This window comes from Alnus glutinosa, chromosome 1 (assembly GCF_958979055.1).
Source record: "Alnus glutinosa chromosome 1, dhAlnGlut1.1, whole genome shotgun sequence".
NCBI classification, from domain to species: domain Eukaryota; kingdom Viridiplantae; phylum Streptophyta; class Magnoliopsida; order Fagales; family Betulaceae; genus Alnus; species Alnus glutinosa.
In genome coordinates this window covers 49,649,102-49,661,407 of record NC_084886.1, presented here as the reverse complement: position 1 = coordinate 49,661,407, position 12,306 = coordinate 49,649,102, and the positions used below count along the sequence as shown (strand labels likewise).

General features: G+C 33.7%; 1 protein-coding gene across 1 annotated transcript in view; it reads left to right on the top strand.

Annotated features, from left to right (window-relative positions):
* The first annotated feature begins 4,818 nt into the window (after window positions 1–4,818).
* Window positions 4,819–12,306, top strand: part of LOC133861237 (uncharacterized) — an 11,327-nt gene continuing 3,839 nt past the window's right edge. The window contains exons 1-16 of the mRNA XM_062296978.1: window positions 4,819–5,185; window positions 5,287–5,415; window positions 5,960–6,127; window positions 6,222–6,305; window positions 6,613–6,663; window positions 7,518–7,574; window positions 7,658–7,740; window positions 7,865–7,988; window positions 8,078–8,137; window positions 8,562–8,804; window positions 9,072–9,152; window positions 9,282–9,429; window positions 9,966–10,093; window positions 11,325–11,372; window positions 11,504–11,634; window positions 11,850–11,978. Coding sequence (XP_062152962.1) covers window positions 4,934–5,185; window positions 5,287–5,415; window positions 5,960–6,127; window positions 6,222–6,305; window positions 6,613–6,663; window positions 7,518–7,574; window positions 7,658–7,740; window positions 7,865–7,988; window positions 8,078–8,137; window positions 8,562–8,804; window positions 9,072–9,152; window positions 9,282–9,429; window positions 9,966–10,093; window positions 11,325–11,372; window positions 11,504–11,634; window positions 11,850–11,978 — 1,916 coding nt within the window. The 5' untranslated portion in view covers window positions 4,819–4,933. The remainder of the gene's footprint in view (window positions 5,186–5,286; window positions 5,416–5,959; window positions 6,128–6,221; window positions 6,306–6,612; window positions 6,664–7,517; window positions 7,575–7,657; window positions 7,741–7,864; window positions 7,989–8,077; window positions 8,138–8,561; window positions 8,805–9,071; window positions 9,153–9,281; window positions 9,430–9,965; window positions 10,094–11,324; window positions 11,373–11,503; window positions 11,635–11,849; window positions 11,979–12,306) is intronic.

Here is a 12,306-nt window from a genome sequence, read left to right as displayed (position 1 = left end):
TTTTTAGGTTAGTTTTCTAATCTCAATTCCTACTATAAGTGGTATTGTAATTAGGATATTATGGTTATTAAATATTGAGAATATTTGTTATTATAGCTTATAAGTCTAAACAATTAATTGGAGAATTTGACATGTAAAAACTATTATATTTTATTGTTCTTTATGTGAGTGCGTTAATTGCAAGATAACTTACAAATATTTTTTCTTACTTTTCTAAAGACTCCAATATAATCATGTAAATTTATTTGTAGATGATGGGAAAGCTAAATACAATACTTGACTTTTTCAAAAGAAAAAATGCACAAAGTTCAAATGCCAATGTTGGTGACATCTTCAATCTTTATATATATTTTTTATTCATGCTTTGACCCCTACCACTATTTTAATACATTTGTAATTTATGCATTGACGGCTTGGCTCCTCCAAAAAATACTTTATGGCTCCATCCTTATCACTTAGGGTGCGTTTGAGATTGCGATTTCGTAGACAATAAGTGCGATTTTAAACTAAATCGCAGAACATAGATCGTTTGGGAACTGCGTTTTTAAAAATTGCGATTTGAAAACGCAGAAAATATACTTTTTCAAATCGCAGATAAGATGGTGCTTTTTTGAAAACGCAGAATTTTAAAGGTAAATTCGCGATTTTAAAGGCTAAATTGCGATTTTGCCAAACGCTTAACTGCGTTTTTAAAAATCACTTTTTTCAAATCACACATTTTAAAATCGTTATTTTAAATCGCACTTTTTAAAATCGCAAACCCAATTGGACCCTTAATATTCATTTTCGTATATTCAAAGACGGCACCAGAAGCGCCCTCATCCATGAGAATATATTGATTTTTCCATCTCCAAGTGGACTAATGGCAAGCCCAGTGCATTCTCTTCCTTTCATGTCAGATCTAGCTAGGTTTTGTTTTATAGCTTAATTCTTCACAGTCTCTCATCTCATTCATTTGGGTTTGATTATTGGGTTTCCTTATTCGATCACAAATGGAGTTTAAGAATATTGTCCTCAAAATCCCTTTTAGTATTATTGGGTTTCCTTATATGTAAGGTCTAATAATGATTTTTACTATTATGTTATGAGTGAGAACTCGAGAGTATATGTATCATTCATCTTTTGAAAGATAAGTATCTTTTTTTTTTTTTTTTCTTATATGTCCACACAAGAGAGAGGAGAGAGATTCGAACTAGTGACCTTCACTTCATAAGGTGTGGTCTCTAGCCGATTAAGCTATCTCTTGAGAACTTGAAAGATGAGTACTACACGTACTTCTTAGTGCTCGCTTCCTGAAATGGCAATTAAAATCATTATTAAATGAAATAACAAATAAAAATACATATAATTGTTATTTTTATTGCCACATACAAAATAAGCACTTTAAATTATGTGTAACATTTCTGTTGAAAGATAATCATATGCATCTGGCTGAAAAAAAAAAAAAAGAAAAAAAAAAAAAGAAAAAGAAAGAGGATAATTCAAAGGAAACTGTTATGTGAATGGTGTGATTAATTATTTACTCTATTTTTGTTAATCACTCACGCCTATAAATAAGATAATTATAATGAAAGAATAGAGAAATAGAATAGGAGATTAAATCTTACCTCTACTTTAAAGATAAATTTCTAATACAAATAAACTACTCGGAGATAACTCATACTCTATTTTAGAGATAAACTCTTAAAAAAAACAATAAAAATTTACTATTAAATGACTTTTACACTATAATGCTACTAGTAATTAAAAAACTAACTTAAATAGATAATTATCATTATATAACATAATTATACTCTAATACTACTTCTAATTTATCCCTATATTAATTCATTCCATAACAGAAACAAAAACTGAAATTTGCCCGGTGCATAAAGTGTGAATCCCCGGTGCATAAAGTCATCCAAGGGATTTTAGGGAAGATTTTTAGCGGGGATGGGAACAAGAGTGTATGGCCCACCAATTAAACTAATGAACAATGTGTCTGGTCCGAGATTCTCTTTCAGCTTGTCTGGGGACCGGCTAATTATTTTCTATGCAGTTTCCAACCATACAAGATTGAGAATTTGGATCAACCTTTTTGTCTTTTTGGCACTCTTAGTCTTAGTTGAAAGGAACAGCCGCCAGACGGCCGCAAATGTCAAATGATAAGAACTGTTTTTTTTTTTTTTAATAATATTAACAAGTAATTGATGTGATATAAAGAAAAAATAATTTGTACAGTAAAAATATAAAAGTTGTATTTATTTAAAAATGTTGACTCTTAAATTATGTGAATTTAAGTTGTTTCATGCATTGAATGACATGAAAAATGCTACATGTTAACAATGAGAATATAATATGTTTTTATTAGGCTCTTGCACTTTATATCGTATAAAAGCTTTGAGCAAAATAATACATTTTGATTTAATAATTAAAAAAAATCTCTTTAATAGTAAAAAAAAAAAAGTCTTTTGGAATGATTTGTTTTTTTAGTTGATAGTATGTCATATTTTAAATATGTAGCATTTTTCATGCCGTTCGATGTAAAAAACATAATCTAATTTATTTATTTTTTGAAATTATAGAGAATTCTAATTCCTATTGTAGTGGATTTTTTATTTATTTATTTAAATAGCAATAAAAATATTATTAATGTGATATAAAAATTAAAAAAAAAAAAAGTTAAAATATTTTTGAGAAATTAAAATTAGGCAAGGGAATGCCAACACACCCATTAATTTCTATTTCTTTTCCTGCTGAAACAAGATGATATATATAATCGGAACTAAAATAAACAATTTGTTTTAAGGAAAAAAAATAAAAGTAGTTAAAAAGAAGACAAAAGTTTAGCAAGACGTCTAGTCCAGCAGCATGGCGAGCACCCTACATATCATTGTCAGTATATGTTGTTCATTCTAAAGATAGGTTTGGTGGATGCTTTCCGCACTGATTACATCCCACAACTGATAATTATTTAAATAATTTGCAAATTTAATATGAATTTAATACTAATACTAATTAAAAGGTTACGGTTGAATATTCTTATGCGTTTAATTAAATGAATCAAATTTTAAATTTGATTTATATAATTTTTTTTTTTTTATATGTCCACACAAAAAAAGGAGAAAAGATTCAAACTAGTGATCTCTGCTTCATGAAGCGTGGTCCCTAACCGATTGAGCTATCCCTTAAAGACATATATATACTTTGATACGATCCGAATTTGACACGCGATATAATGACAAATAATTTTTTACATGACGCATGAATTTAATATAAATTTAATAAATTAAAATTAAATAATTTAACTTATTTAATTAAATAAGTTAAATTTAAATTGACATATATAATATCATGAATCTGAAAGCTCATTGAAACCTCTGTCTCACATAATACCAAATTAAATTTCCATCAATCGGAGGAAATGCCAAATGGCAAGTTACAATCTCTTGGTGACTTCGTACAAATTAATTTATTTGTCAATTTAAATATAACCAAGTGCCGACAGCCGCAAGTGAACATTGCTGGAAGATTAAAAAATAATAATAATAATAATAAAAAAAAAAATCCTATCTGGGATTGATGTTTAATAATCTCAAAGAGGAATAAATAATAATAATAATAATAAATTTTATCATGATTGCATGGAGCAAGTCCCTTGCTTGTAAAAAAAAATAAAAAAATAAAAATGAGAAATGATTCTTACACTCATTTCTCACAACAGCCTTACAACAAGCTGACATGGCTGGTAATATTTTATTATTTTTTTTGTTTTGTTTTATTTTCTTTTTGTAAAAAAATAATAAAATATTACCAACCACGTCAGCTTGTTGTAAGACTGTTGTGAAAAATGAGTGTAAGGATCATTTCTCAAGAAAAATTCCGCTACTTGTTGTCCACGTGAATACAACGGGTGTTTGATAAGGAGGTTAATTTTTTTTTTTTAATAGAAATAAAAAAGTTATTGTTATGATATGAAGTAGAAAGAATTTGTATGAAAAAATTAAAAAAATTTTGTTTTGTAATAAGTTTTATTTTTTTAAATAATTGATCCGATATAAAAAGTACAAAAAAATTGAAATATTTTAAAATTTTTAAGAGAAGTGAAAATAAGATAAAGGAAGGGAAGGATAGTTACCAAACAGACCCGATATTCATTCACGGCACAGCAAGGATGGTGAAATGTCCACTTTCAAAAGGAAATCTGCTAGATGATTCGGTAGAATTGGAAGCCACGGTAAATGTCATGTAAGCATAAGGAGGCAATTAGAGGTTGAAACTTTGTATATGGAGATAACTTTAATAGCACCTTATTCATTGGGACGCTAGTCATAAGGAGCCTAAATAGGACCGTAACACAAAATTTGTAAATGTTATTTCAAGATTAATTGAGTCATAGCCTCATCTCACTTTATTCACTGGATCACTGGTCAAAAAGAATTTAGACGGGCTCAAAAGAAGTCTATAAATATTTCCTTAAAACGGATCGAGTCCTAGCCTAATCCTAACTCCACTTAGAGCACGTCAAAAAACCGGTAAACAAAGATTAATGGACATGAGTCTTATCTCATTAGGGTCACACCTATGTAGATCATGCCCTTGCCTTCACCAAATCACTTAGAAATAAGCCCATTACCCCTAAGCCAACCCCAGTTCAGGAGTACCCGAATGAGGTCGGCCCAATGCTTTATTATTCTTTATCGACTTGTACATGATCATACGTCTCAAATCCATACGTAACGTGCGACTCAATCAACCATTCAAATATAAGATCGATTAACACTGAATATAATAAGTCAATGCTAATTCTCTTGATATGAGTAAAACGACAGTGCAGTTAAGCCACTCGTGCGGCCCCCTTCCTATCCAACCACAACCACCGCTACTAGGCCTAGTTTTCCCTCTTCCTCGTCCCAACGGTCACAGTAACAAAAGCGCGGAGAGAGAGAGAGAAATGAATTCTTGCGCATTCTTCGTCAATTCCACTACCAACACCATATCTGTTTTCCCAATTACCATTATCAAACCCGTTGGATTCAGAAACCGATGTTTCCTCAAACAATCCTCAGTCTCAGCAAACCTTTCTATTTGCAACAACAAAATGTCCTCGGTTCACTACGACAGTCTCAGAGTTCTCGAATGGGACAGTCTCTGCGACGCCGTGGCATCCTTTGCCGGCACTTCCTTGGGCAGCGAAGCCACAAAAGTATCTCTTTGACCCTCTGCTTAGCTTGCGTTCTCAATGTTCAGTCAATATAGCTTTGTTTGACAGCTTTTCTTTGTGCTTGCGACTGTTTCCTGTGCTAGGCCCAGCTGTGGTCTCTGAATCAGACATACGAAGAGAGCCTGAGGCTTCTGGAGGAGACCAATGCGGCCGTGGAAATGCGCAAGCACGGTGGTTGCAGCTTGGACTTCAGCTCCATCGATGCAGTTCTTGTTAGTGCACTGTTTCTTGTTTGGTTCTATCTTTTCTTATAATTCAATATATGATTGTTGTTCTCAAAGGCGCTGAGCACCCACGGATTTCATTGTGGCATTCAGTCATATATGTAATTTCAGGCTTTAATCACTTTGTGCACGGCCTTATTTGGTCTTATCTAGAATTGGGATCATTGTAATTTGTTGTGAAACTGTCAATTGGTTTTATATTTTGCTGAGTTTAGTATTGGGATGTTTTCGTTTTATTTTTTGTTATTAAAATGACACTAAGGAATGCCAAAGAAACGCCGATGTCTTAATTCTATTGTGTGTCATACAGTTTCATGAACTAAAACACCTCAATTGGTACTATGCAATTGGCTTATCACTTATCATTGTAATACTTGTTCTCTCAGCAGTGGTAGTGTTACTTATCTTCTGGAAATTGACTCTTCAACATTTGTAAATGGAAGATTCATTGTCTTGCTCTTAAAAAAATTATGTGAATGTTTGCACTTCTAATTATTCATCCCTGTAAGTGTTTGCTATGTTCTCCTTGAAGGTGAAATCTGCTATCCAACAAGCCCGGATAAGTTTACAGGTCAATGGGAATGAGGCAATGGCTGTTGCAGCTCTGCTACAGCTAGCCGAGACTTTGCAGTTTAATCTAAAAGCTGCAATTAAGGAAGACGCAGATTGGTATGGACATTTCATGCCTCTCACAGAAGAGGTATATAAAACATTAAGATTGAATCTGAGAACCTACTGCTCCATATTTTTTTGAATTCTTGCATGCCCTTACTTCTTCTGGACATTGCATGCAGATAATGGGATTGGTTATAAATCGATCATTAGTTAAGTTGATACATCAAGTTATAGATGAAGATGGCTCCGTTAAAGACTCTGCGGTTTGTTCATTGTTACCTCAGAGAATTTTCATCCTTGTGGTTATACATATATTGTGACACCAAGAACTTTATTGATTTCCTCTAGTTGAGATGGTTTCTGTGACATCTAGATATTTTTTTCAGCAACAGTTATTTTTGCTGAGGAAAGTTTTTGAACTTATAATATCTGCTTTTCTACTGGCAATATAATTTTTTGGTTTTGTTTGTCATTTGTCATGTTGAAATGTTAATCAGGTTCATAAGTCAAATTATTTGCATATTGTCAATCTTAATATTTTCTTTCTCAAATTTTTGTTCACTGTTTTAGAGTTCAACCCTGAGACGATCACGCGATCAGGTGCGGATGCTCGAGAGAAAGGTAAAATCCAATTTTTTATTCTATTTTCAAGTGGTGTTGTTGGTTGGATAACTTGGATAGATAGAAACTTCTAGTTGTTGTCAGCTATTTTTTGATGAGGGCTATTAAGAATGGTGCTTAATAAAGGTCGTCTGTTGCAGTCATCATCCAGACCTAGAAGAGATATTTAAGCATTTTGACAATGAACATAAAAGAAAGATCCACATATCCCAATGTCTCCCTGGTCAGTATGCAAAATTATCTTGAGTTCTTCAATGGAGATTCCTTGAAACTTTTAATTCACACTACCTTTTTTTAAGGCTTAAGTTGAGTTTTAGGTTTTTCATGGTAGTGAAGCCAGGAACCGTTCTGTCATTCATCTTTATGTTCTTGGCTTTTAGGGTTTATGGATAGGTAGGACATTCGAGGGCCCAACCAAGGGTCAAGCAGCGCATTGGAACTCTGCAGGCTTTTTGGGCTCTTTGCAGGGCATGTGGAGCCTGCTTGAGGGTTGGACAGCCCTTTGGGCCCTCTATGGGGCATATAAATTGTTGACAAGGCCTACTAGCCCACTGAGTTTGGGCAGCCTTTTGGGTGTAATTATTTCTGCCAAAATATCTTGGAGGAACACTTCTCTATTTGCTTCCAGAGTTCATATTTTAAATATGGATTTGTACTCTCCATATTTTATATGCTACTTTAATATACCTTCCCTTCTTATATTTTGAGTTGCAGTACCTTCTCCGTGGGTTTAAGTTGGCATATGAGGGTTACACGGATTGAGTATACTTCTGGGCAAGAGCTTAAAATTACTATTGCTCTATGTTATTATCAACAATTTCATCTTAAAATATGTTATTACCTTCTCTTTTCAGATATATGATTTAATGGACAGCCTAATTAGGAATGAAAAGAATGAAACACCATTTCTGGTAAGAAGCATGAGATAAAAAAAAGTATTTATTTTGTGTTTTCGTGATTTTTCCCCCTGATAATTAGAATATTACTGGTTCAGGAAGTGAGTAACATTGATGGCAGGTGGTGTATAAAATCAGGGGCTGATCAACTGACAAGTTTTAAGGGTCTACTGTTATCCAGGTCCATAAAATTTTGTTGTATAACTCTCAACAATCATTGCTCATGTAAACACTCTCTGATTGTCTTTACTAGTGATAATCTATATGCATTATATTCCTTTCCTGAGAGGTATATACTGTTGTAGTGGTTCAGGCATAGGAAGCATTGTAGAGCCACTCTCTGCCGTCCCTTTAAATGATGAGTTGCAGCAAGCAAGGGCATCTGTGGCAAAGGCTGAGGCAGACGTGCTTTCAATGTTAACAGAAAAGGTTGCTATTTCACACAATGAAATTTCTTTCCATTGGCCATACAATAATTTCACTCCTTATGTTTTCATGTTGCTATTTTCTCTGCACAGATGCAAATGGATCTTGATGACATTGAAAAGTTATTGAAGTGTATAATCCGACTGGATGTGGTAGGTGTCTGTCACCATTTTTCTTCCCCTCTCCCTCTCTTGCTTTCTCTCTCTGTTCTCTCTGTATCTTAGGTGTGACCAGCTCCACTGCTTTATCCAGCATTTGCTTTTTGAATGCCATTTGATACATAAATAACAAAACAAGATTACTAGTTTAGCCAATTAAAAAAGTTTGAGCTGGGGTCTTGTTAAGTCAAGTGTGGATAGTGCCTCAAAGATAGAGGTGTACACACAAGCTATGTGCCATGACCCTTCAAGATCACATGTCTAAGCCATCCCACAGTCCTCTTAATATGCTCATCCAAACATTTGATAATATTGTTGGTTGCAGTTTTGTTTTCACGATGCCCTTGCAGATATTTCATCATCTGATTGTTCTAGTTAGTTATTCCTTAGTTGCTTAATTTGTGGTCTTAACATTCAGGTCAATGCTCGAGCAACCTACAGTCTTTCATTTGGAGGCGCATGTCCTGATTTATTTCTACTGGAAGGCAAAGACGCTTCTACTTCTGTCGTGTACCTATCAGGGGACAAAATTTCAAAGACATCATACCCCATTAAGAGGGAATGGGCATTGTATATGCCAAAAGCTTATAATCCTTTATTGCTTCAGCAGCATAGGCAAAATTTGCAGAAGGCCAGGAAGGATGTCACTAATGCTACTGCAGTAAGTTGTGCAGGAAACCAAAAGCTTCTGACCTCTTTTTTTTTGTCAACTCTCCTTTTCTTTTTCCCTGTTTGGAAGGGGGGGGGGGGGGGGGGGGGGGGGGGTTGGTTCCTGAATTAGTATGTTAGATACTGCAAGTTGAGGTTAGGATTTTCTCTTTTTTACATGCTGTGATGTTTACTTAGTTGAAGAAAAATCCTTTCAGGTGGTTGTTACTAGTCATTATAATCTTAAGTTCTCACTAATACTTTGTGTTCTTTCCCATAGGAAATCAGGAGAAAACAGCAAGGTGAGATTATGGCACGAAAAGGAGAAACAGATATAGATCTTTCATCCTTAGAAATGCAGGTAACCTTTTAATAATATGGTTCGGAAATCATAAGACTAGTTGCCTATAAATGTTTCATTTGATATATTATGCATCTAAAATTATAATAAAATCAGTTCCTTCAAGGCAAATGTACTGCTGCTTGCCAGGTTGCTGCACTTCAACAAGCTCATCCAGTTCCAGTAGACTTTTTTATAGACCATAAAACTCGAGTTTTGGTTATAACTGGCCCTAATACCGGGGGCAAAACCATTTGCTTAAAGACTGTTGGATTGGCAGCTATGATGGCTAAATCAGGTTTGTGTAATGTTTCTTTCCTACTTCTTTTTGTAGTTCTTATTAAATTGCCCTGTAATTTTAATTACAGGTCTCACTAGTCACAATCATGTAGAGATTATACCATGTTGTTTGTATATTTTGTCTTTATCTTGATACTTAGACATTTTTGATAAGCTTGATATATTTATAGGAAATACAAAAAACTTGCCACACAGCAAGGTACAGACTATTTATGAATTAATATGAAACCCAAAATGCAATTATCTGTCAACTTTTCGACCATCACCCCCAAATAACTGAAGTCTGCCAACTTCTGCCAATATATACCAAGTTTGCCCTTTACTTTCTGACTAGTTTTTCTCCTGATGTTGATGATTAGAAACTTTGTGCAATCATAAGTCCAGCCATGTGATTCATGAATAATCCAAATAGGTTTAGTTAGAGTGGAGCTGAAGATTTGCAATAAATGTTCCACTAAATGCTGTGTTTTTCTTCGTCATTTTAAGATCTTTATTCTACAACACACTATCATAATCATTTCTTTAGTATTGCAGGTCTTCATGTTTTAGCTTCTGAATCTGTAAAAATCCCTTGGTTTGATGCTGTTTTTGCTGACATTGGGGATGAACAGTCCTTATCCCAGTCTTTGTCTACCTTCTCTGGCCACTTGAAACGAATAAGTGTAAGGATAATATATATTTCCCAGAACATTTCTCAGCTCATTGAATTAATGTTCTGATTTGATAAAAATTACCAGCTAGAGCATCATAAACTGCTTACAGACTTCTTAAGTTTAGATACATACTACATTTTCAATACAAGTCAGCATATTACATCCTCTTTTCACCATTATTGACTTTTCAATCTGATTCTATATGTGTGTGTGTGTGTGTGTGTGTGTGTATCCTCTTTTCACCATTATTGACTTTTCAATCTGATTCTATATATGTGTGTGTGTGTGTTCATATCATTTTGAATTTTGAAGTTGTCATCTTGTGTCTCTTGAACATTCTAAGATAAGTATACATTCTAAAATCAATTGCCATGAACTCATTGGTTGAATATGTTTACCTTTCTAGCGTGCTATTTTGTATGTATCCTTCTTGCTGACTTGAAAGTCTTCTTGTTCCAATGGGAAATAATATATGGGGAATCTAGCTTGTTGGTTTTCATATATGTAAATGCTTGTATGTTATCTCAATTACGGTGTTCCTTACTTCATTCCCTTACAGTTGTATAACCAGTATCTAAGTTGAAAGGTTTCTTGTGCATTATTGTCAATTCCATGTGTTTTACTAGACATGCATCCCAGTATCTTGTTAAGAGTTGTTCTTGTAAGCGATACTTTATGCTGGAAATTTGTGTAAGTCAGACATGCATGTAATTGGGAGAGTAGAAGCCTCTGTTATTCTTGAAGATTATTATATTTTTGTTCCTATTCAGAGCTCGTTACATTAATCAGTATGCCAGTGCCAGAAACCAGAATTTGTGCTTTTCTGCGCTGAGGAAGTCCTTGTAGCTAACCGGTTTTCTCTTAATAAAGAAAAAGGCGTGTTGTGTTGTTTAGTATAGACTAGACCTAGTTGAACCTTTTACTGAAATATTAGGTTGTCTTTGTTCTTTTCGCTCAATCAAACATAGAGTTAGTAAGTCCAACAATCAATTCTTCAAAGTTTGTTATATAAATGGATATATAAGTCCCAGTAACCAATGAGGGTTTTAGATAATGAATTCATTTCTATACAATCGCCATTTAATTAGAACAGCAGTTTAAATCAAGAGACTCTTGATTGTTTACTAGGTTTGAGTTAAATACTTTCTTGTGTGATGAATGATTTTTATTTTTGATATTATACATTATTTAATTTTTCATATGTAAAGTTCACATGCAATTTCTTTGTAATATCTTGCAGGAAATTCAATCACACTCAACAATTCAGTCATTGGTGCTACTAGATGAAGTAAGTTTTAAATGTTCTTGGTTAAAATATGGAAACTAAATTACTAATTTTGAGGAAAAGGTAAAAAAAAGAACAACAAACTTATTTTTAGGATGACTGTATATGGATTATATTCCTTTTGTATTTTTTAGGTTGGTGCAGGAACAAATCCCCTTGAAGGAGCAGCTCTGGGGATGTCATTACTGGAATCTTTTGCTGAAAGTGGGGCTTTGTTGACAATAGCTACAACACATCATGGCGAACTCAAAACCCTGAAATACAGGTATTTAGTTTACATATAAAGATGAGGCTGACATGTTGATAATGTCATGTTTCAGTTGCTTAAGTTGTGTAGTTTGAAAAAGAAATTTAGTATTTTTGAAGTTAATTGAAGCTAAGTTATGGCTTGCTGTCATGCTTGATAATTGGTATGGGCCACAAAGACTATTTGTTGCCTGCCCTAAATTCTTGGGATCATGTTCTTTGTTTCTTTAACAGTAATGAAACCTTCGAAAATGCATGCATGGAGTTCGATGAAGTCAACTTGAAACCAACTTTCAAGATTCTCTGGGGAATACCAGGTTTTCACTATCACTTTTGGACCTCGTTCATTTATGCTGCTACTTTGTAGTTTTCTTTTTCCTATTTTTATCTGATTTCCTTTTAAGTGTTGAAAAGACACCCCCAAAAAAAAAAAGAAAAAAAGATGGGAAGACTGCAATTTTGAACACGATTATTCTATCCCCAAACAATTGCAAAGTTCCAGTTCTCAATATGTTGGCTATTTGAATGAGAAACATGTTGATGTCTTTTTTTTTTTTATCAAAATTAGAAATGGAAGCCATCATATATTTAGAAATAGCTTATCATGTTCAACGAAGTGACCCAACTGATGCGGTGCCAATTTTTACCAAAACATCCAATGTTAGTGACATGCAGTGATTGTGTTTCTGTT